Source organism: Diadema antillarum, unplaced genomic scaffold, assembly GCF_040938485.1.
Source record: "Diadema antillarum isolate AM-2024a unplaced genomic scaffold, OU_Dant_1.0 scf00000088, whole genome shotgun sequence".
Lineage (NCBI taxonomy): Eukaryota > Metazoa > Echinodermata > Echinoidea > Diadematoida > Diadematidae > Diadema > Diadema antillarum.
Genome location: NW_027270977.1, coordinates 1,111,135 through 1,137,350, shown reverse-complemented (window position 1 = coordinate 1,137,350; position 26,216 = coordinate 1,111,135). Strand labels below are relative to the sequence as shown.

At 37.9% G+C, this 26,216-nt stretch overlaps 1 protein-coding gene across 1 annotated transcript; it reads left to right on the top strand.

Moving 5' to 3' along the window:
• The first annotated feature begins 733 nt into the window (after positions 1-733).
• Positions 734-26,216, top strand: LOC139718101 (melanotransferrin-like). Its single transcript, XM_071629592.1, has 13 exons — positions 734-1,022; positions 2,169-2,326; positions 13,568-13,688; positions 16,481-16,696; positions 18,310-18,433; positions 18,998-19,178; positions 20,487-20,570; positions 21,079-21,238; positions 21,808-21,972; positions 22,936-23,226; positions 23,878-24,040; positions 24,547-24,823; positions 25,689-26,216. The coding sequence occupies exons 1-11, from the start codon at positions 947-949 to the stop codon at positions 24,024-24,026; spliced, it is 1,725 nt and encodes a 574-aa protein (XP_071485693.1). The 5' UTR covers positions 734-946; the 3' UTR covers positions 24,027-24,040; positions 24,547-24,823; positions 25,689-26,216.

Here is a 26,216-nt window from a genome sequence, read left to right as displayed (position 1 = left end):
GTTTTCTTTGTCTTCTCTGTGTTGTTTTTTTATTCTTCGACTTTTATATTTCCCTTATTAATATTTTTTTCTTTTCAATTGTAAATATCAAGTAAATATCTATCTCATATCAACATCTGGGAATCTTCACCTTACAACCAATGCTTTTATGTAGATTCCTCATATTTCGCATGTTTAATTGTCCTAATAAACATGCGGTATTGACAATTTGCCCATTCTTTTGTGTGTGTGTGTGTGTGTGTGTGTGTGTGTGTGTGTGTGTGTGTTTACGGTCTCATCGTTGAAACGTGGAATATGGAACAATAAAGACAAACAAATGAACAAATAAACAGATAAATGCATATTGCTTTCGTTCGCAAGTTTGATATGATCACATCCAGGGACTGTGGAATCATTCCAGAACAAAATTGACGCACGAACTGGTACGAGTACTTGTTTTCTTCCCCAACCACTGCCATTCCCCGTATGGTATCTTATTGGAGCCTATTAAATCTGAGACCATCCCATCAGGCTGAAGATTGACATTTGACACCTAACACCTCAAACCCCCTCACTCGTCCTGCTTGGGGTAAAGCGGGGACAGTCCCGGCCCGGTTGAATGAACTCTTAGGGTGCGTGAGGATTAGCTATCAGTGTTCACCTTGCCTTCTTGACGATGCCATGCGCATGCTCATTAATCTCTGGATCCATGAAGTTCTAACTAGTCTTCCAGTCTTTAATAAAGTTTCAGACGATTCAAAAACTTACTCTTCCGCGACTCCTCCCACTCCTCTGAGTTCTTGATGCAGATGATCAGAGAGACAGCCTCTCTTAAATAGACTCGCAACTCGAGAATTTGGTTAGCAGTAGTCATAACCAACCACTGCACGTAAGACACAACTACGATTGCCCACGTTTTCTGACAAATCTGAGGGAGAACCGAGATACGATTGCAACGTCTGCAAACATGTCGAATCCCGCTATGATCACGCTAGTTTTCATCGCATTTGCCGTTTGGGTTCGTACCTCGATGTCATCTCCAGGTACATGTATTTATTTTTACAATGCAGTGGCTTCAAAAATGCAGCTGAAATCACTTTGGTTTATAAATATACGTGAGCAAATTCCTTCAAACCCACTTGAGTAAAGCCGAGCGCATTATCCATTTTACCCAAGATATTTTTGAACTCCTATATACTTTTATGTTATTTAATCGTGTTGTTACGTGATTCCTTTCCTACTATTGAATTTTCAGACTTGATGTTATGCCGATACTCCTTGATCATCATTAATAAATGTCATGTCAAATCTAATAACACATTTCTTTCCAGAAGAGCATAAAAAACACACCAACGTCGAGACTGGTGATGAGGTTGATACCAATTACTATCAAGATTTTTTTTTCTTTGTATTACCTACCTGCAAAAATCTACATACAGAGATTTAACTCATAGCAAAGTGTTCCTTTACCTTTCTGATATTCACTTGATAGACTTATGTTCTATGAATAAACATTCCATACTGCAATTGTTATAACATCACAACAAGTATTTAATAAAGACGGTGTTTAAAAATATGTCAAAAGCTCTTAAAGGTCTGAGCTGCATTTATACCCTCTACATGCTACAAGCAGTCTTTGAAATACATAGAATTATATCATAATATGCATACGACGGTATAAAAATTTGGATAAAGAATGAACGCTTTGCACTTTAAAAAAAGTAACAAATCTAAAAGTGACTGGATTTACTATGCTCGGTATTTCCCTTGATATAGAAAACAGTGTTAAGAGTAGCGATAACCATTCAAGAGACGCCTCAATATACATTGTATTACTTTGTTCATAGACTTTTTTACTGATTGCAGCATACTACTCTCAAAATTTAGTTCAATCACTCATGTTCGACAATTGTTAAATTCAGCTACCTAAGTTTGAAACACTGTTTTCAACGATTTGATTATCATCATCAAGAATTGTTTTGTTTTCAAGTTTTATTGCTGTTTTTATGTTAAATATGTTAGTGGTGCAAATCGCTGTGACTAAAACTGCATCATGTTCGAAGGGTTCTCGATAGGAACTGAATGAAAGTAAAATCCTGAACATCATTATCACCAGCTTGTTCATAATCATTGTGATGCTATAGTTATCAAGTTCTTATGATCAAGAACATCACCTTTTTTTTGGTCAGCTCCGAGTACCGCCGCATCATCGGAGGAGATGAAACCTCCCATGAGGTGGTGCACGATCTCGGCTGAGGAGGAGGCCAAATGCGTTGAGATGAAGAACGCCTTCCGAGCCTACAATTTGGAGCTGGAAGTGGAATGCGTGAGGAGGGGCGAGCATGCGGTAAGATTTAAAGGCATTATTTACCATTTGTAGATGAAACAAAAACGCAGCACTGGTGCTTCAAAAAAGTTCTTACATGTGAATTAGGGATAGAAACAACCAGTGTAAAAATTTGAAAAGTATAATCAATGTTAAGTATTGTTATATTATATACAAGATGTGAACAATAGTTATATAAAAATATTTCCAAACTACACTGTCTACAGTTATGGTCTCATGAGAAATATAGTGATATCGCCTTATTTCTTAGGCTTTCTTGCAAAAATTCTATATGGAAGGATGTTTTCTGATACAATTGAACTACACATATGCATTAAAAGTGATATCTTGACATTTTCTTTACATCACTGCTCACGAAGTTAAACAAGACCTTAAACATCAGCATTTTATGGAGTAATGTTAGTAATAATGGACTGTCTTCGAGGTCATATCCTTACTGGAAAGAACACAGTGTGAACAATTTGAGAACACGGTGTGGAATCTTTTCGCAGTATACAAGTCCAGCGTTTTAATGTAGTGACCACACTGCGAATCATCAAATCACAATGTGAAACAGAACATAACTATGAGAGCTCTCTGTGGAAAAAAAAAAACACACACCACAGTGTGAAATAATCATCATTCCGTTAAATTCGAGCATTTTCACATTACCAACTATGTGAACATTATTGTGAACAAACTGTGGGACTCTTCCGTCGAAATTTTTTCATTGAAACTGATTGCCAAATTGCCCTACATCGACGTAAATGTATCATTGGTACTACTAAAACAGTGATCAATTCCATGTTTATTTAAATCGATGTAGGGTAATTTTTCAATCAGTTGCAAACTGTGGGACACTGTGTTCTATTCAGCTTATAGACATTCATGATTATGAAATCAATAACTATTTCGTTCTTAAATGAAAGGAACACCAGATTCATGAAATAGGAACATTTGACATGAATTCCAAAAATTCTAGGTAAATATTTCATAGGTCTATTGTTGCATTGTTCAAGAGCATTAGAGACATCAACATCTTTATCAGATATCTGTTTCAATGAAGACATACAGTCCTTTTATAGCACTTACTCATAGTATAGGGACTTATCCAAAGTCTGTTTATGCACGCATGCAGAGAGGAAAATGTGTTTTACATTGTGCAACTTTTGTAAAGGGTATACGGGTTATGGATTTTGAACCCAAAATATCCTGAGTAGGATACCGGTACTCTAACCACTTGACCACATTGCTCTTGTGTGTGAAAAAGGTAAAAAAAAAACCCTCGTATAGAGCAAGCGATTGATCAATGTAAGATGTAATTAGGTGATCCGAGTATCCTCTCGGATCACCTTCTGTATCTGTACTGATTCTTTGTTCTTCTTCTTTCCTTATTTCTCCTCAAAAGTTGTGCAGAGGTTAACTCAGAAAGTCTTATGCATATCAATTTCAAACTTATACCATATATGTATCATGTCCCAAAGACGAAAGATTTAATAAAATCATTGTGATCAGTTGACCGTGACGTCACTATGACGTCATTATATGAAAACACATTTTCATTCATATCTCATTAATGGAATAGAATTTCTCAATGAAATTTACTTCACATATAGTTTAAGTCAAGTTCTTTCTACTCATATTCTCAAAATGCATCTCTACCCTTAAAACGTGAGCGTACGCGCACGTTGAAATATTTACAAGCTCCAATCGAGTTCAATTCTTTTTTTGCACACGTTTCAGATCATTTGGAGCATTTTTTGAAAAAAAAAATGAAAAAATGGACGGACGCGTAGGCGCGCGCGCATATACGCACGCAGAACTCATATGCAATAGAAATTTCCAGTTTTTTCACGCGGATCGAATGTCTGAAATGTCAAGGAATAAGTCTACTAAGTTTCAAGTCAGTAAGACTCAATATGACGTCATACATGCCCGTCAAAGTTGAAATTCCGCGCGCGCGTCAATGGCGATATACAGTGCAACTATGCCAAAAAACCGCCAATTTTAAATCCGATTTTACTCGTCAGAATGGACGGTGACCCCCCCCCCCCCTCATTTTTTTGTTTACATATTCTGAAAGCTGATGAGTTGTACATGTCATTTCATGGGTTGGCGATGCTGGAAAAATGATTAAAAGATATCAAATTTCTTACTAAAATAAAAAAAGTAAATTTTCAAAATGACGTCATCAAATCCCGAGTTCACTCGAGCGTATCTTACTTATAGTTTGCCTATTTTCACAAAGACTGTTATGTGATGTAGCTAATTAAATGCTCTTTCATAAGTGTAATTACAAAATTTTGATTGGCTGACGGCATCACCTCGTAAAAATGGATTGAAAGTAATCTTGTCAAATTCGACCAGTTCACATGTTATCTCTATGGGAGTGCAGTTTTTCTGGAAATGAAAATTGACATGACTATCTTTTTCGAGCACTAGCTCACTTATCCGTCAGTTAATTTCTCCACGATTTTAATATGTTGTAGCTGAGACTTTAGGCTATCAGTAATGATCGCTCCGTTTTTTTCATACGACGTCGGCATCACGCCGAAAAAATTGGTTAAAATTGGCACTTGTCTTCGATGCAGCGTCATTTTGCTTTAATAATACACAGGGCCTATGGAGGATGAAATACAATTTGTAGGTCAGTACATAGCGCATCCGACTTGTAATTCTAAGGTCCTCGGTTCGAGGCTCACCCCTGCCAATACTTTTTTTTTTTGCATTTTTCAACATTATTTTCTTCTTTTTCTTTAGTTAGTCTTATTTTCCCTTCCTATCTTTAACTTTTTCTGATTTTTTTATGCTTCTCCTTCAAATTTCTATACAATAACTTATTTTTTTCTTTATTTTTCTTTCTTTCTTTCACTTTCTGTGCAATAGATCAACAACAACAATGGCTATCAACCCCATATTTTGCATATGCTTAGTTCATGTCATGAAAATCATTTCATAAAATAACAACTACTTACTCCTACACCATCTTGGGTAGGTAAATTAGGGTCAAAGGTCAAAAGTGTTTCATCCTGTATCTTGGTAAACACACGTTCTATCTTTCCCACATTTTGCACACGTAAGGAACATGTTGCAAGTATAATTTCACAAAATAACAATTTGTCGCTCAGATGCCATCTTGGCTGTGTAAAGTGGGGTCAAAAGTCAAATGTACTTCATTCAGTAATCTCATTAGTGTATATGGTATCACCGTCATATTTTGCACACACATGGACCTCAATAGATGGATCATTTTGTAAAATAACGACACTTTGGTCGGACGCCCTTTTGGCTGTGCAAATGAGGTATTATCTCTATGGGAGTACACTTTTTTGTGGAAATGAAAAATGACAAGACTGTCTTTTTCGAGCACTAGCTAATTTATCCTTCTGTGACTTTCTCCCAGATTTTAAAATGTTGTAGATGAAACTTTGGGCTATCGTTCATGTGATCCATATTCTTATTGTCGGGATTACGTCCAAAGACCTGGTTGAAATTATGAGTTCGTTGGTAACAGTCGCAAAACTAAACGCGGAGGAGGTGTTGGGTTTTATGTACATAAAGATATCTCTTTTAATCGCCGATGCGATCTTGATATTAACACTGATATTTTTGAGAGTATATTTATAGAAATAACAAATTGCAATACTTCTATTTTGATATGTGTTGTGTATAGACCACCCAACAAGTCAGTTAATGAATTTTGTGAGTCTTTGAATGATATTTTAGATATTGTTAAAAAGGAAAAGAAATGTTTTTATCTAATGGGCGATTTTAATATTGATTTGCTTAAAATAGGGTGTGTGCAATATGTAAATGAATTTTTGGATTTGCTATTATTGAATTCTATGTTACCTTTGGTTCATTATCCCACACGTGTCACTGACTCTTCCGCTTCATTACTTGACAACATTTTTACGAATGATTCTTGTAAGATCCACTCTGGAATTATTTTAACTGATATATCAGATCATTTCCCGGTATATTGTATTTGTAAAAGTGTAATTTCATTGTTTAAAAGTCAACAAAGACAAATGAAGAGAGATACAAATGAAAATAATATTGTATATTTTTTACGGTCACTGGAATCGACGTCATGGGAATATGATAAAAATGATGGTAATATTAGATTTAATTACTGACAAATATAATGAATCATTTCCGTTGATTTCAGTTTGTGGTAAACGAAGGAAAAATGATAATGTATGGTGTACAAATGATATTCGTAAATTAATAAGGAAAAAATGTAAAATGTATAAATTGTATAAAAAGAATCCAAATGATTACCGTAAAACTCTTTATAAGAAATATCGAAATAAAGTGACTAATATGATAAAATTAGCTAAAAAGAAATATTATGAGAAAAAGTTAGCTGATAGTACTGGGAATAGTAAAAAGACATGGGATGTGATAAATAATGCCTTAGGGAAAAAGTGCAATAAGAAAACAACCATTAAATCTATTAAGTGTAACAATGAAACAATTATAAATGAGAAAGAGATTTGTAATTTGTTAAATACATATTTTGTTAATATTGGTTGCGATATTAATTCATCTTTTGATGTTTCAGATGAGTATGATTATCTTCAATATGTTACAAAAGTTGAGCCAACTGCATTTTTTAAACCAATTACTTGTAAAGAGATAATTGATGTTGTAACCAGTTTTAAGAATGATGTCAGTGCTGGATACGATAATATTGATATGCGAATTGTGAAAAGAGCTGTTCATTTGATATGTAAACCTTTATGTGCAATATTCAATCAGTGCATGGAATCTGGTACTTTTCCAGATAAAATGAAGATCGCAAGAGTAGTACCAGTTTTTAAAAGTGGTTCCCCTGATTTAATGACAAATTATCGCCCAATATCAGTTTTATCCGTTTTCTCCAAAGTTTTTGAAAAATGTATTTCCACTAGGCTTATTCAATTTCTGACAAAGTGCAATATTATTAAGAAAAATCAGTATGGATTTAGACCGGGGCACTCCACATCTTCTGCATTGATTGATTTCATTCATAAGGTGATCTGTGCAATAGACAACTGGAAAATTTTACTGGGCTTATTTTAGACCTGAGCAAAGCATTTGACACGCTTGATCATAATATTCTTTTAGCTAAATTAGATCAATATGGTATTCGTGGAGTTATTTTAAATCTTTTTAAAAGTTATTTGAGTAACCGTAAGCAGTTTGTATCAATTGATAAGAATGTTTCTGAATATAAAAACATAAGATGTGGAGTGCCCCAGGGATCGATCCTTGGGCCTATTTTATTTCTTTTATATATAAATGATTTGCCGAATGTTTCTAATATTTTACAATGCATTTTATTTGCCGATGACACAAGTATATTTTTGTCTCATGATAATATGGATTCTTTACAAGAGGTTTTTAATAAGGAATTGCAATATGTTACAAGTTGGCTGCGAATGAACAAATTATTAATCAATATATCAAAAACTAATTTTATGATATTTACAAAGAAAAAAAATAACATTGATACTGTATCTATTAATATGTGTGGTTCTCAAATCATGCAAGCTTCCTCACTGAAATTTCTTGGAGTTTTTGTAGACAATAAGTTGAATTGGTCAAATCATATTAATTATATTTGTAATAAATTATCAAAAAATATTGGTGTAATGTACAAACTTAGTTTTCTCCCGAATTCTGTTTTGAAATCAATTTATAGTGCTATAATTTTACCTTATTTGTATTATGGAATAATTGTTTGGGGTAATGCTCATGAATGTCATATTCAAAGACTATTACTACTTCAAAAACGTGCAATGCGAATCATTGCCCATGCCTCTTATCTTGGCCATACCCCACCACTCTTTTTATCCCTGAAAATATTGCAATTGAATGATATGTATAAATACCAAGTGGGGATTTTTATGTATTTATGTAAGAACTTTATATTACCAAAAACTCTTTTGGACTTTTTCACATACAATAATCAAATTCATAATTACAATACGCGAACCGCGAGTGATTTTCACCTACCTCTATCTCGTACATCTTTTTATCAACGATCTATTCTTTACAGTGGTCCTATTCTGTGGAATTCTCTCCCCTTTGAAATACGCAATGCTAACTCATTGAATATATTTAAGTCTGCTTATAAAAAAATTATCTTCAATAATTACAACCAAATTCATTTAAGTTAGAGTATCAGTTTTTACCCTTTACGTTTTGAGACATCAGGTGTTTGTTATTGTCTTTGTGTGTTGATTGTTATGTCTTAGTCTTGTCTTGTTCTTATGTTTTACTTGCTTCGAACACATTGGTAACAGAAATTTAACGTATGTTTTTAGGTCAGCCGAAAATAAGGGACATTTCCTTTCTGGCTGCTGCCTACCACAGCAATTCCTTTTACACTGTTTAACTGATATTTTGTAATTGTATTCTAATGTTGTTGTATGTGTTTGTTTGTTTTTATATCTTCTTTGCTTGGTGAAATAAAGAAACTTGAAATTGACGCTTAGCTTCAATGTCGGGAGATACGTGTTTCTTTCGGTGACTTTCTTTGCAATAGCTCAAGAAAAATACTCCCTTTTACTCCCACATTTTGCACATGTTTAGTTTCCTTTTGCGTTTATTAATACCTGATGTTACTTACTTTTTGGTGTAAACAGAGACGAATTCAGGAATTCTGTAAAAGGGAGGGGGTGTGAGTAATATTTCTAGTGCCACTTCCGAGTTCCATTTCATTTTTTCTTTTTATTTCTTTTGTTTTTAATGAAAAATAAAGGGGGCGTGCGCCGGTTGCGCCCCCTCTGGATCCGCCACTGGTAAAGGAGTGAACTATAGTACAATTGCTTAATCACTGTATCAGCTTATAATAAGCATTTAGAAATGTAATGCATGCCATTATTATACATGATATAAAGGCGTATTGATACAGATGCCCTGGAGCCCCATAGAAGAGAATGTTATTTTGTACATGTCCAAAGTTCGTGTGGTTGACTTGCAGAAAAATAGAAGGATATAAGAAAGAAAATAGATGTTTAAACAATGTTTAACTTGAAGCAAGGAAATTTTTATATACCCCCCCCCCCCAAAAAAAAAATAAATAAATAAATAAATAAACAACAGACGAACAAATCTGTATCATAAAAGAATGCGTGGCTCATAGGCACATTCAACATGTTCAATAGGCAGCACGTGCATGCTGGAAAAAAAAAACAGCGTTAAAATGACGAGAAAGAAGTTGTCATTAAATTTGCATTACATGCAAAAAAGAATACAGCAAGAGTATTCTTAGCTTCTATTCGGTGAACATATTCATGAAAGTTTGCTTTCTTTTGACCTCTCACAATCACTTGTCTTTTGCTGCTAAAAGGACAGTTTTTGTTTTAGTAAACGTTCGCATGCTCATTTTGCTTGGCCTTTTGTTTTGCCGTGTATTTTGATTTGATCTGTTTTGCATTCTATGTGGCACCCAGATATCCTGGAATTTTCAAGGTATTTCTCTGAAGTTTGGGTAGTAAAAGGGGAAACACCTACATGAGTGTCCCTTATCAGTCAGAAGTTTCATCATAAAAGAGAGGCTGTATTTGGCTTCAGATAACGATAAACATGTTCGGGATCGTATTACATATTGAAATATAGAGATTTCAAAGAAACCCAGCACATTACAAGTTCGTATTCAAAGGTGTGTGTGTGAGAGTTTGTGTGAGTGTATGGGTGTGTGTGCGTGTGTGCCTGTATGTATCAAACACCAAGTTCAAAGTCCTTGGGCATAAATCAGAAGTTTGTGTTTATGAGACAATGATATGCTGTAAAGGTATCCTGACGGATCTGATATACAGGCAGAATTTCACTCATAAACTTTCCCCAAGTCTGTACTTAACGGCCTTTTTCAGAAAATTAACAGACATAGAGAAACAAGCCAGCAGACGAGACATGACAAACGCTTGCGAATTTATAGATTTCAGAAGATGTATAAGCCTTCAGCAGCAAATAAACTCGACTCCCTCCATCCTGGTGATATCATGTTTCACTGGGTACTTAACAGCTGAAGCTCTGCAACCCTTTTATTTTATTTTTTTTTATTTTGTGCCACGGACTTTAGACAATGTGTACAACGCTATGTGATTTTCCTCCCCTATCAGCACGCAAAGCTCTTAATGGGTTAATGATAATTCGCGTTCAAATTAACTAGTGCAAAAAAAAAAAAAAAAAAACACGATAATTTCATGAAGATTATTTCTGTCCAGATGAGTAAGATGTTGCAATCAGCTCTTCTGGTTTAGAACTGTCGAAACCTGTAAACCTCACCGAAATCCTATATAATTTTCTTGTTTTATGTGAAATTTTATGAAACTTCTGTTATGCTCTTTGTTAACATTAGTAATTTAAGTCACCTTATGAAGCATGAAGGACGCACCTCTCCAAGCTACGGATGATGTGTAGTTTTTTGAGAGTGAAATGTCATGTGACAAGGAAAAGTCGGTTCAGTGTTGGCATGGACCGCCCATGGTGCTGGGGTCTTGGAATCGAAACGTCAAATACACCCCCTCCCCCCCCCCCCCCCCCCCCTTCTCGGCAGGGAGACGTGTCTCGGGTTAACAAGGGTGAAGTCCCTTTCGTGTCACTTACACTTGCGCCTGTCATAACACATTCAAGAGAACAATCCCTTGAAAAATAGGTCGGGGTAAGAAGATTTCTTTTTTTAATCGAAAGAGAAAACAAAAAACTTTTTTTTTGTTGCAAAAACAGTCAACAAGCATCCACAAACACTGCATGTCGTACAGTGTTATTCATTGCCAGCCAATAAGAGAAGGTAAACGTTATTACTCACTTTTTTTTTTTTTTTTGCTTTTCAGCTGAGTTTAAAGTTCTAGAAACAAATCGGCTTTAACCTTCTGCAGAAGTTGAAACAGTGAATATAATTCAAAAAGGCTAGATAAGTGACTTCCCCGCAGACAGAGTTATTGATTTTTTTTACTGTAAAAAACTATGTTTCAATTTGTGTTTTGGTTTGTTTATGTGTTTCTTGTTTGTTTTCCTATTTGTTTTTGTTGTATTTTGGGGGGTGGAGTGTGTTTTGTCTTTTTCGTTTATTTGTTTTTTCTGTAAGGAGGAAGCGGGAGATGGATGAAATTCCGGAGGTGGTAAGGAGACAGTAAACTTTACATGATTATCATGCAAAATCTTTTATACTTTTTTTTAGGGTAATTTAGTCTACAGATCTGGATTTGCAGTTATACTGTCTTACTGTATTCATTAAAGTCAGCTTGAATTAAACGTAAAGCAACAATGGATTATAGAATCGGTTATAGTTATATTCTCCCACATTTAGTACTATATATATATATATATATATAGAGAGAGAGAGAGAGAGAGAGAGAGAGAGAGAGAGAGAGCAAAATAAATGAGAATATAGTACAAGAAACATATCCTGCCTATTTCCTTCTTCATACACATGTTTACAAAGATATGTAATATACTTTGGTACGTCTTGCGCGTGATGAAACTATGTTTATTGCTTTCGAGCAATGCAAAACAATACACATGATATAGCGCAATCTCTGGATGAGCTATGTTTGAAAGAACCATTGAAACACAGCCACCAGTTAAAAGTATCTTGGCAACGGTATGATTTTAGAGTGAATTGATTCTGTCATTCCTTCAGATAGCGATACGACCTCCTGGGGCAACATACATGCAGCTTTGTTTATTGACCCGGGTGACTTACGACTCGAATAAAGGAAAAATTGATTTATATTTTTCTCTCTCCCGTGGACGTTGGTGTACAGTAGCAGCATCTTCTTTCAGTGAAACTTACATGCCACTGTATGAATTATTGCGATATGACATTACGCACACATACGCATTAAAGAGAAGTGTGCGTGGTCAAGATATGTCAAGATATGGTACTGTTAATTGGGTTGTCATTGAATTTTAGGGGAGGAGGGGGCAATTAGGCGCAGATTACGGATTAGGGACCTTGCTACAAGCTTTTTTTATGCTTTGATATTTGAGTTGATTTCTTGCATGGCAAGTGGTGACTATTGTTCCGTGGGACAGGTTGATATTGTCTGCGTCATTTCAAAGTCTGGTCAGTAATCGGCCTTTTCAAAAGATGCAATAGACACTCCCTTAAAATGTATGATTGAAATGAGTGCTGAATACAATGTGATTTAAAACAAGCCAAAAAAATAATAAAAGGCGTATAATTCTTCCTTGAGCATTCGTAGTGCCAAACACATGAAAAAGTATCACGGACATATCAGCATCCCAGATATTGGAAAAAAAAAAACGCAAATCGTTGGCTATTTATAGACAGAAATAACAATGTGCTTGTATTGTATGATTGTCGGAGACAAGACAGTGCGTGAATAAACATGAATACGTGATAAACATGATAAAGTGACAGCGTACCATTTGTCATGTTCTCGTATTTTCATTTCGCTTGAAAAAAAAAGAAAACGAAACGATACAAAAACTATGGAACATCTATATCCTTGCATAAATGATAGCTTATTGTGTTTGTTTTGTTTTTCTGTAGGCAAAATGTACGAGTCACTGCGATAACCTCCACGAACAAGAAGGCGAAAAAACATGAATAAAGACAATTAATGTAGGAAATGACATTATGTGATATTTCATCCGGAAAACCACATAAGTAGCACTTTTTTGGGGGGATGGGGTTTGAGACTTGACTTTTTCAGGTGCTAATTTGTAATTTTTTGTATAATCAATCTAAACTGTAAAAATGTAAATTAACTTAATCAGACATTAGAATTTTCTCATTATAGGGCCTACTCAAGACTATTAAAGCAAAATATAAATATCTTCACTATCCTCTGTCTGAATTTCAAAGTCTTCAAAAGGTTTTGAAATGTGTAAAGGTATGAAAAAAATGGTTGTGATGAAGCGTAAGACTAGTGTTTTGAATGGCTTTCGTTTTTAGATATAAATGAGTGTTATGCTTTACTGCATCCAAAGTTAAGACCAATTCTTTGCGTTTGTTTATTTTTTTTCCCTGATAGGTTAGTTTGGACAAAAAATAGAACTGTCACTGTGTAGAAGAAAACATAGAGGCCGAAGAAATGATCAATACCAATCAATATCACGTTTTCATTGTGGCGGAACGTATTTATCATGTGATAACTCCAACCTTCATTATCATCATCATCTGATCTCTTCCTTTCCTCTCTCTATTTGTCAATCTATCTATCTAATATCTATTTATTTATCTATCTATCTACCTATCTATCTATTTATCTATCTATCTACCTATCTATCTGTGGACAGGACTGCTACAAGGCGATTCGGGACGGACATGCGGATCTCATTACCTTGACTGGCGGGGAAATCTACGAAGCGGGCAAAGAGTATGGCCTGGTGCCCATCATCAAAGAAACTTACACCAGAGGTAACGGTCCCCATGTCTTCGTAGTGACAAGATACAATATGGTAGGGACCTTCAGATGGACGTTCAGAGGGGAAAAAAAAACATGTTCTTAGCATCAACGGCGTAAATCCGTATTGAGGAGCAGGGAGAAGACGTGAGCGAGTGCTATCACCACCCTTCCTGTACGAGGGAGCTTTTGCCTTATTTAAAGTTGAAATTGAGATATCTCGTAACCGCGTATTTAATGAGATATTTGGGAAATTTAAAAAAAAATGATCTGTGATGGGGGAAATGAGCAGGAAAGGATTGATTAAAAGGAGATATTCCCCTTAAAAAGGAACTTTCGAGTTTTTGGAATATAAGTGATAAATCTTGTGCACTCAGAATTTTTCTGCCGAAAAGTGTACTAAGGCTCGGAAAAGAGACACAGAGGGGGAGGGTTTGGGAGGAGGTATCCCCCTCCCAAGCACGAGAAATTTTGCTTTTTTTTTATGAAATTCAGCAATCTGGTGCACACTTTGGATGAGATATTTAGACAACACGTAAAAAACAAAATCCTCATTTCGGGAATTATTGGGGGACAAATAGTATTGACATGTTTGTCCGCCCGCCAAGATCGCAGTCCCTGCATACGAGTGGGCTTCTGCATTCTTAGAATACAAATAAAAATGAAAAATTTTAATGGAAAATTCGGAAAGCTGTTAATCCCCAAAGTCCACTATTGTTTTTAATGGGAAACAAAGCTTGGAAAGGATTGATTGAAAGAAGATATTCCCTCCCACCCTCGGTGGATCTTTGTTGTCCTTTTTTTGTAAGTGAAGTGACAGACCTGGTGCACAAAACATTTGGGAATCTGTCGATCTAAAAAATAAAAGGACCGAAAGTGGAAGGGATATCCCCCTCCCACGCTAGATTTTTTTTTCATTTTCAGAATTAAATTTCTGCAATGTGGTGCACATTTTGGATAAGATATTTGGACAGTTTTCTATCAAAAAAAAACGCAAGAAAATTTTTTCTCATTTCGGGAATAACTGGGGATCAATATGATATGTTTGCCCTTCCCCCTCCGCCGTCCGCGCCCCCCGTCCTCCAGCATCGACGTGCCTGCCAAGAGGGTGCCTGCCTTTGCATTTGTGGAATTCAGATGAAAATATCTCGTAAGCACATTTATGAGGTAATCTGGGAAAATTTCAACCCCAGAAGTGTATACTATTTTTTATGGGGGGGGGGAACCCTCCCTTACTTGAAAGTGTCTAGATATCTCCTCCCACCCACTCAACTGTTGTATTTCTTTTAAACTGAAGTAACAGACCTGGTACACACTATAGATGAAACATCTTAAAATCTGTCAATCTAGAGTGTATTAAGTAGAAAGGACAGAACGGGGAGGGTATGGGAGGGGGTAGGTCTATCCCCCTCTTACTGAGGGAAATTTTGTATTTTCAGAATTGAAATTCAGCCATCTTTGGGTGAAATATGTAGACAGTTTTCTATCAAAAAAGTAAGAACATTTTCCACATCTCGGGAGTTACGAGGAGGAGCAAAATGGTAGTTTGTCCCCACCCAAATACTTTTGTGAGGGAACCATCCCCCCACGCCCAATCAACGCCTCTGCATAAGAGGGAGCTTTTGTAAGTGAAAGATCTGCTGCACACTCTTTGATAAAATATTAGGAAAAAACGTCAATCTCAAAAGTGTACATGGTCTATCGAAGGGGATCCAGTAGCGGAGCGTTTGCATGTTTATGATTGCAATTCAACGATTTGGTGCATAGTTCTGGCGGTATTTGGACAATTTTCCATAAAGACAGTTCGAGATTTGTCCTCATCTCGGGAATTGCTTTGGGGACAAATGATTTGTCTGCCCCAACACTTCCGTAGAGGCGGGGAAAATGCCTCTTCCTCCCCCCCCCCCCCCCCCCCCGCACAGTCCGCACAGTTTGCAACGCAGAGAACTACTTCATGCACCGATCGTATGGGGGGGGGGGGGATTCTATTTTTAATACGTTGCGTCCCAGCGTAATCTAAAGCACCTTTTTAGCACGACGCAGGGGAGAGGAGAACGTCCAGCACAAGCGTCGTGTCAAGCGTCCGCGCGTCAGAATCTAAAGCTTCCTAGTTTCTCAGTTCTTCATGCCTTAGTATTTGAAGAACTTGCTTCCAAAAGGCGCTAACTCCATCATTTCTCAATGAATTTAGCGCCTTCTGGAAGCAAAGCTCTTCATTTCTTTCCACCTCCATCTCTCCCCAGTAAAAAATGTTTTTACTCTTAATTGCTTCACAAATTAGTATAGTGTTCTTTACTCTTCAATTCGCAATGCTGCTACAATGAGATGTTTGACTGCTATTGAAATTGATAAATTCTAAGTTACACTCATTTCAATTCATATAAAACTGGTAATGTCTGAATTTTTTGTGAGTACATTTAAAAAAAAATAGAGAATTAAAACTTATGGAATGTGATTAGTTGATGATATTTTGTCACTTTGCTGATGACAAGAACGTAGTATACAAGTCCTTCTAAATGTTGAGATAGATAGCCCTTCCACAATAATGTATTTCATGTCTTTCCAACAATTCTCTGTCCTTTAACATTCTTTGTGTAGTTCTAGCTGATATTTGCTTACTTCTAAGTTCATATTCTATGCATATTCTTTCTTTCTTTTTGTTGTCGTTTTTATTATCATCGTTGACATTGAAAGAATGATAGAATACAGTGTGTTATATTTCATATTTCCGGTGATGCAGTATGGGTACATTGTGACATTCAATGTTACAGAAATCTTACACATGCTCAATTTTCCTCTAATGCAGAGAGGTACTATGCCATCGCCGTTGTTCGTGCCAATGATACGGACATCAACATCACCAACCTAAAGGGTAGGAAGTCGTGTCACACGGGCGTGGGCCGGACTGCGGGTTGGATTGCTCCCGTTGGTTTCCTGCTCGACAAGGGCTACATGGATCCCGTCGACTGCGGTGACGAAATCAACGCTGTGGCCCAGTTCTTCAACAAGAGCTGTGCCCCAGGTAGAATTATTGTCCCACGCTAGGCTGTCCTTTGAAACAAAAATTAGGTTACAAAAAAGATAAAGTTACGTGTTTCGTCAGTTTAGACCACAAAGGCCCGAATTCACGGAGGTGGTACAAATGAAACCATGGTTTAAACCATGGTAAATTTGTATGGACCGCCAAGTGTCGCATGGCCTATTTCGTTACGAAATCAGTCACTTCCTTGATGAAAAAATGTTCATTTCGTTAACGAAATGATAAATTCGTCGACGAAATTTTGTCATTTCTTTCCGAAATGACTGATTTCGTAACGAAATATTGTCATTTCTTTCCGAAATGACTGATTTCGTAACGAAATAGGCCATGCGACACTTGGCGCTCCACACACACACAAAAAAAAGGTCAACGAGCCATACAGCCCACGAGCAAGACACCAAATAATACAGGCCCATGAGCTACACAGGCCCGCAAGCGCGCCACGAGGCAAATAAGCCCCACGAACTCAACACTAGGTAAAAAAAAAGTGTATTATAATTATGATACGAGATAAACACCACGTGGTAAGTCCCTTGAGGGTTGTAGGTTTGTATGACTTGTGGATGTCGCGCTCGTGACGTACACCCCAATTTAATTACGACTTCTTGATTTTGTCTTCCTCGTTTTGCACATAACAGGGAGCTTTAGATTTTGACGCGCGGACGTTTGAGCCGACGCTTGCGCTAGACGTTCTCCTCTCCCTGCGTCGTGTGGAAAAGTAGCTTTAGATTACGCTGGGACGCAACGTTTAAAAAATAAAATCGCGCCCCTATATGATCAGTGCATGAAGAAGCTCTCTGCGTCGCAAACTGTGCGGACGTGAAAATAGCCCACTACGCGTAGTAAGCAACTCAGGCGACGCAAGCTAAAAATAGATTGACTTTACGCGCGCGCTACTGCGCAAGCTCAGATCATGTTTTTCTTTTCCTTTGAACGTCCGCGCGTATAAAATCTAAAGCTCCCTATTAACTGAACAGGGGGGCGTTTCATCAACGAGTTCGTCGGAGATTTCACCGACAAATTTGCTATCAGCCAATCAGACCAAGGATTTCATTAGCTTTTAACAGTTGTCAGTGTAAATCCTTGCGTCTGATTGGCTGATAGCAAATTTGTCGGTGAAAACCTCCGACGAACTCGTTGATGAAACGCCCCCCAGGAGGCAATATTTGGAATCGAGCTTACGTGTGTATAATGATTATGCGCTCCGTACAAGGGTGTGTTTATTATGTCAAAAAGCACACCTTTATACGGAACTGTATTAATTATGTCATATTCTGGAAACCGTTATGATCTTTGCGCATTTAGGAGCTTTGATACAGGAACGTAAATTTGTAGTAGGTAAGGTCATCCTTCATTCACGACGACCTACATTATGTTGAATTAAAACTGAGCTGAGGAATCCAAGTCGAGAAATGGCCGGAGGATGCGCCTTTACATAATTAGGATTAAGACTGATTATAAGGGTAGAGATTTGTGTGAGGATGTGTGTGTGTGTGTTATGTGCGTGTGCTGTATGCACTAATATGATATATCATTACACTGTCTTACAAAGTTATCTTCTCCCCGTTTTGTGTTTGTCTTCCATTCTACAACAGGTACCTTCACCGCGTCCAAAAATCCATACGGCACCAACCCCGCCCACCTGTGTGGTATCTGTACCAATCCGCAATGCCCACCCGATTCATCGGAACTCTATCAGAGCCATGACGGAGCTTTCAGGTATTTGAGCAATCTAAGACCGACAAAGAAAAAGATTCAAAGAGGGGGAGGTTGGGTTGAGAGGGTTACATTTTCTCATTCCGGAGGTTCGTAATACAGTACTGAAGGTTCGTTATTCCTAAAGTACATACATCGGAAGGTTCGTTATTCCAAAGGTTCTATAGGCCTACTGCACATTAGTCCAATGGCTCGATTGTCCGAAAACTGAAAAAAGTTCGTTGATTCCAAGACTTGAATGGGTTTACTATTTCCTCTAGGAGAAACTGTTTGTTTTATTTCAACATGCAGTAGGCCTAAGGTTTGCTGATACTAAAGCGACCCAGCGCCCAGGCCTGGATTCCCCTATTCGGAAATGAAACAAGAGTAAAACGTCACACACGAGTGAGTGAACTCTTTACATTTTCAGCTCCTCCTTGACAACCAAAACGAAGGAATCTAAATTACATACTTGGCAGATAGAATCCCTAGCTAGGATATCATTTTTTTTTAACGGCCACATATCTATAATACTATGTTAAGCGTTATGACAATAACATAGAACATGGTCTCGGTGTACACTTATAGATGTCTCGTAGAGGGAGCTGGTGATGTAGCATTCTTCAAGCCAGAGGCCTTCCGCGCGAACATGGGTCTGCCCGCTGGAGACAAGTGGAATAGCGCTCTCAACCCGAACGACTACCGCCTGCTCTGCCCCGATGGATCCCGAGGAACGATCGATGATGCCCCCACTTGCAACTTTGCCAATGTACGCTAGAATAATTATGCATGAATTCACTATAGATCCATGACACTCAACGATTCCGTATGAGAAGGGATCAACAACTCTGTCAATGGGCAATTTTCTTTTCCTTTCTATACAATACAACACAATGTTACACAATATGTACGAAATATATCGTGTTTTCATAATGTCATCAGATCGGTCATATCTTATATCCACTTATTCATTTATGCCATACTACATCAACGGTCAAGAACAATGAAGATTAATTGATGTATGACGTTTATGAACGCTCGTAATGACGGTAAAGCTTAAATCTTAGATCAGAAATAGACTCATACGCGTATCTATCAAACGAATCTTTGCTTAAGACACCGTAAGGGCTTCTGTTCAAGGGTTTTCTTTTTTCATTCATCAAAAAACAATTTCCGCCATTCTTCGTACGTACTTTATACGACCATTACAACAAATGATGAAGAAAAAATATCAAACTATGACAAAGTATTCACTTGATTTAATTGTTTCACTCTCTACATTTCTTTTCCGTTTGTTTCATCACATAAGCGTAAATATCAGATGGTAGTAGCCTTTTACTCATGTAATTAGATGTGGGGTTTTTTTGCCCTTGAAACGTTGTAAGGAGCTGTTCAATCGGCATGGTCCTACTGAACATGTTTTGATATTGTCATCACACAATGATATCATTCATTCACGTATAACAGTAAATGATGGGCCTACGTACAAATGCAGTACAAATGTGTACATCCTTACAAATTATGTGTACGTATACATGTACAGTCGGAATGAAGAGCTTGTTTCCAAAAGGCGTTAAATTCATCATTGTCAATGGATTTAGCGCCTTTGGGAGCAAGCACTTCGTATATATATATATATATATATATATATATTGTACATATATATACATATATAATTATATGAAGAGTTTCTTTGCAAAAACCGATAAGTCCATTTTTTAAGATTTTTAAGTACGGTCTCTTTGATAAAGTACAAAATGATACATTTTAAATGATATATTGGTCACTACATATAAAGGTACAGTTTTTGAAGTTATGGTCGAAAGAAGCAAAAATTTCTTACTATTCTCTTTATTTTTCTTGCCCTTTAATCCCAAATATCTCCATTTGGTAAATATGGACTTATCGGTTTTTGCGAATAAACTCTTCATAGTATATGTATATATATATATATATATATATATATATATATATATATTCATTTATTTATTCATCTATTTATTCATTTATCTATCTATCTATCTATAATTATGACAGATGTGTTTATTAATTGTTCTCCGTAATCTGGTTTCATTAGTCTCCTGCTCATGCGGTGGTCACTTCTCCTACCAAGTCGGTGGACGATATTCAGGCGTTCCAGTCAGTACTAAAGGCAGCTCTGGTATGCATTTCTTTCATTTATTTTATTCAGTTTTTTTTTCTCTGTGAGTGTATTGATTATTGTGGTGGTGACAGAGATCGACTATAACGTTGGAGACCACTAAAATCTTTGAATTTGAAATTTAGTGGCCCGATATCAATTTTTAGTGATCCCGGGCCACCGGGCTACAGCGAAGTCGATCCTTATCATAAGAATGTGACGGCTCTTTATTTTTCTTTCCCTTTTTGCATGATTTTTTTTTTTCCATAATATCATACAGTTAAAAGCATTACTATATTCATTATTCTGTTTTTAGACGACTTATGATGCCGTCAGATATATCAAAAACAGTATAATAGAGCCATGCACAGAAAATAACCTACTTCCTGAAAATGACGTTATCTCATGTACGTAATCAGCTCCGTTGATACCAATACGATGAGTGCTTACGACAATTACGATCATCTATTACGTTACACCAATTTTGGTCAATTTCGTCTTATATTTTTTTTCTCTCATTTCAATCCAGCCGCTATTCGCTGCCGATAACAACATGAGGGGATTCCGAATGTTCGATTCGGGGGAGCATCGCGATCTTCTCTTCAAGGACTACGCACGCTCTCTGAAGGATTTGCAAATACCCCAGACTTACAAGACATACCTAGGAGGCTTTGTTAACAGTATTGCAGGTTAGATTTTTTTTTTTTAAATCGTCAAACCAAACCAAAGAAAAGATAGGTATATCATTGTGTATTCCTTCATTTTCTAAGAGATTCGATCTCTATAGGCCCTATGATAACGATCCTTCATTAACTTGTTCATGACACCGATATTCTAGGCAGTGAATGAGACATCCTCCCGCCTCCCCCCCCCCCCTTTTTTCAGGCCGATGTCACGTTGTTCAGCATATCCACATAGTTTATTTATCTATTAATCATACTTTGAAGAGCACATTGGAGATTTCAGATAAGCCAAGCTACCATTCAAAATTAGGTATGCAATTTTGCGGTATTTGAGTTGATTACTGACGGTAATTTAATTTTTCCTCCTTTCTCCTCTTTATTTTTTCAATTTATGGTATCTTCTTCAGTTAATGCTTGTTCAAAAGTAAGCGTTATTGTTATGTTTCTGAGTCTTCTCTTCTAATTCCGGTATCAGTTTTAGAAAGACGGCTGTTTACGTTGATCCCTCACAGTCCAGTCTATCAGCTGTGAAAATTGAATAAATTTAAAAAAAAAAATCTGCTTATCTGAAACAGGCCTGAAAAGGTGTCCGCCAAACACGCTGAGATGGTGCACCACGTCCATCGACGAGACCCGCAAGTGTCGCAGTATGAAGGCAGCCTTCAGCGCCGCCGGCCTCACCCCGGCGCTGTCCTGTTACGAGGAGGAAGGTGTGGGAACGTGCATGGAGAGAATTGCAGGTGAGCGGACAGCGCACATGACGCAACACATAGGGCCTACCGTCGAAATGACCGCAAAATGGTCATGGGCTGTTTTGACGCAAAACAATGGGCACATTCATGAACGAACTATTCAAGTGTGGATGATCAAAAGTCATCGACAATCCAAATGGGAAATTGAAAGTTTTTTGTACTAATCCTTTTGGGGGCTTACATTATCTCCTTTGCTTTTGTTTACCAAGATTACGGAATTTGCTGTTGATATTATGTGAAATCAATTAGAAGCGGGCCTTCTATTCCCATCATTTCTACTGCCTCAGAAACGATTCTGGATTACTTGGCGCATACTTTCTTTCCTATTCATTTCCTACAACCGCTTCTTCATCTCTCAACCATTCTCTATATCTTTTAGGCGACATTAGACAGCTGAGAATGATTGCTTCCATGGTGATTTATCCCGTCGAGTTGGTATGAGTGAAGAAATAAAAAGAAATTTAATCACCTTTTAACTAGAATGAAGCGAGATTATACAACGAAAACAAAACATGATTTTCCATTTTTTGTATTTCAATTTTAATTTCCGTAAAATCTTCTAAATTGGACATTAAATTACAAATATCTTATTTATGTTTGCACAAACAATAGAAAGTATTGGACATTTTCATGTATACAATAAACCGATAATAGAATTTTTAAAAAAGTTGACTCGGAGCTATTTAGGATAATGGAAGAAACGATGATCTGACAAAGTATGGTAGTATGTATTATGGGATAAGAATGCAGAAGACAGCCTGAAATAAACAGAAAATAAAAAAACGGAAAGCGTACATTGTGTGTACATAGCAAAATGAGGGACGAGGTTGTCCATTATTCTAGCGTTGCATTGCGATGATAACAAAGGCTATTAAGATACAAGAAAGGGGGTCTACACCAAACACGAGACTTTTTTGACATGTCTTTTTTGTTCGAAAAACAAACGAACAGCGGGTTATGCTGACGTGATGACCGTTGATGGGGGAGATCTGTACACTGGTGGACGTGAGCATCACGTGGTTCCGGTTGCTGCCGAGGACTATGAGCAGGGTGATGCCAGCTACTGGGCCGTCGCTGTCGCACGCAAGGAAACGAATTTCGGCCTCGAAGACCTCGCCGGGCGAAGATCCTGCCACACCGGTATCGGCAAGACGTCTGGATGGAACGTCCCCATCGGAACGCTGATCAGACAGGGATACATCACTGTTAACAGCACCACGTGTAATGTGCCGGAAGCAGTAGGTAGGTGGTGGGTGTGTGACCTAATAGATCTCGATGCATGGTTTCATACTTTTGATATCTAATGAACGGCTGAATTTTCCTTCATAAGACATCAATAAATATCAGCAAATTGATGTTAATATCTTGGGTAGACGAAACTTGCCAGAGTTTGAATTTTAGTTTTAGATCCTGGTCATATGAATTGTGTCGATAATAATACACGATAGGCTTCATGTATGAGGCAATTCTACATCCTGAATTCAGTTGTCTTACTCAGCCAGATTTCACAAAAAATAACAGGATCTCCTGGACTGGACTGCCTGTAGCATTCTTGAGGATGACTGATGGACGACGTAACTATAATCTACCCTCTTATAATTGCCTGTCACAGTCCGCATCCACTCGCTGTATAGAAGAATGACTCGGGATTGGCCTGATAGGGTTGTTATCTTTGACAATTAGGCTTTCTGATCTTCATCCCATCACGAAGGGCAGAATACGCTGATCCTCGTGTTTTTGTCAGGACCAAGAAACATCCAGTTCCATTATTGTGCCATTTCATATGCAAAGTGCAATGATCCAATTCCCGTTGAGATGACTTATGCTATCTAAGAATAACTAAGTTACTATTGTCACCGTTTATATGCATTCATCGATGTCTTCTACCCGCAGGCAAATTTTTCAATAGTAGTTGCGCACCTGGTGCAAAATCGTCCAAATACGATCCAAACGGCGACAACCCAGCCAGCTTGTGCAACCAGTGTAGGGGGACAGGGAACCGCCACTGCGCCAGAAGCGGTGCGGAACCGTACTATGGCTAAGCTGGCGCCTTCAGGTATGTCTCTGGCACATGCATGCATGCATGCACACACACGCGCGCGCACGCACACACACACACACACACACACACACACACACATACATACAACAAGCAAAAATCAAACAAAACTTTAGCTTCTTTAGTGGCGACATCTTGCATTCTATAATGCGGGTATCCACTAATAGGATTAATAGAATTGGAGGATTACCGGTACTAATGGTTATTGAAAGTGCTGCCGCAGGTCGGATCAGGTGTTCTGAAAAAAAGACTTATCTGGCTCCATGATTACTCGGTTATTGTCATTACAAATAATATCATTTTAGTTATCATCGTTTACAGAATTCATGGTGTCGTTATCATGAGCCACTGATGCCAACAGTGTACTTTGTACTTGTCATCATTACTTCTTTGAAGTAGCCCTGGTACATCGAGTGTTATCATGTAATATCTACGTAAGTCTAATCTTCAAATCCGTTTTGGTCATCATTTTCTCGTATCTTCTCGATGACGTACAACCAAAGGTGCCTTACGGAGGGACAGGGTGACGTCGCGTTCGTGAAGCACACCACGGTGGCAGAAAATACGGACTTCGAGGACGAGGACGATGACAGCCTCGGATGGAACGCCGACCTCGTCAGCTCGGACTACGAGCTGCTGTGTCTGAACGGGTCGAGGGCACCCGTCGACCAGTTCATGAGCTGCAACCTGGCCAGAGTGCCCGCCCACGTCGTGGTGACCGTCGCCAACAAAACGGAGGCTGAGAGGGAGGAGATCTGGAACTTGCTGGACCAGGCTCAGGTCTCAAAGATGATTCCTTATCCATTTGATCTGATCCTGATAACAAAATGCAGTTGGAATTGTGTATTGTTATTACAGTGTAGTGTATTACATGGTGAGAAAACGAAATGTTGTTTTCAAAATGGCAACATTGTGTCATAAGTGGCATTTCAATTGTCTAACAGATTTGTAGTGAAAGTGAGTTTTGGTACATCTCCAGATGTCGCTACTTTCGAAGCATTTCAAAATATAGAGTTTATTTGCCCGTTTTCGATTAGTATGAGATGCATTTCGGCGCCAGAAAAAAAAAAACAAGCTATCTAAGTGTGAGGCCGCATGACTTGTATCTGTTCTTACAGTTTTGGAAGACAATTTGATTGATGGCACCTATGCAATATTACTGGGATACAACTTCCCCATTCATTAAATTTTGACGCTGTATTCTCAGTGATCTGTATCGGTGATGATTTATATCTTTGCGTTATCAATTTGCCTCTTAATTGGACAGTTGCGATTGCCAAAATGGTTGCCCGCATTCCCCTCCCCTTTTGCCTTCCTTACCATCCCCCCCCCCCCCCAGGGAAAAAAAAATACAAAAAATGAGCTATCATGCCAGTCCGAGCTTACATACTAAGTTTGAATCAATCTACGAGTTACTAGTATGCGAATTTCAAAGAGCATAATTATATAGGTACGTGATTCTTCGCCCACACTAACAAAGGCCATACGCGTATAAAAGGTTATGCCTTTTTTACGACCCTTTGGACGCGTGCGACCCTTTGTTTAATCTTCAAAACCACCTCCGTGAATTCGGGCGATTCGCTTTTATCAGTTCGCTCATCATCATCTGCGTCCCTTCTTCGTGTCATACAATGTATACATGCAGGGTCTGTTCGGCAGTGACACCGGAACCAATTTCAAGATGTTCGATTCGGCGGACTTCGGCGGCAGCAACCTCCTCTTCAAGGATTCGACAAAGCATCTGAGCGACGTCGGGGACCGCGATGAGTACGACACGTGGCTGGGGGCCGACTACCTGGGCAATCTCGACGCCCTCAACTGCGTTAACTGAGGCTGAATGATGCCAGCACTTCCGCGTAATAACCTTCACGCCAAGTATCAGAACGGAGTTACGAACAGAAAAGAAAACATGTCTTCTCACTGAAAAGTGTCCCACGCCGTTTTCGTTATATATCACAATATTTCCCCACTTTTGTAGACTCTTCTACCAGCATACTTGACCAATACAGATCCTTAAGGTTTGGCAATTGATGTCTTCGCGGTAACATGTGAAACGAAAAGCATATATTTTTGGGTAATATTGATGTATCTTTTTCAAGAGACTGCCTCAACTGCACTCATGCTCATCTAGTTTTCCTGTGACTTTTTCCTCCTCCTTATTCTTTTTTTTTTA

Bases quoted from the DNA above. Each gene is read 5' to 3' on its own strand.
- LOC139718101 (XM_071629592.1), top strand. From the start codon at position 947: ATGTCGAATCCCGCTATGATCACGCTAGTTTTCATCGCATTTGCCGTT. The intron at 18,434-18,997 runs GTATTTGAGCAA...GTACACTTATAG, and splicing joins AGCCATGACGGAGCTTTCAG to ATGTCTCGTAGAGGGAGCTG. The intron at 19,179-20,486 runs GTACGCTAGAAT...TGGTTTCATTAG, and splicing joins CCACTTGCAACTTTGCCAAT to TCTCCTGCTCATGCGGTGGT.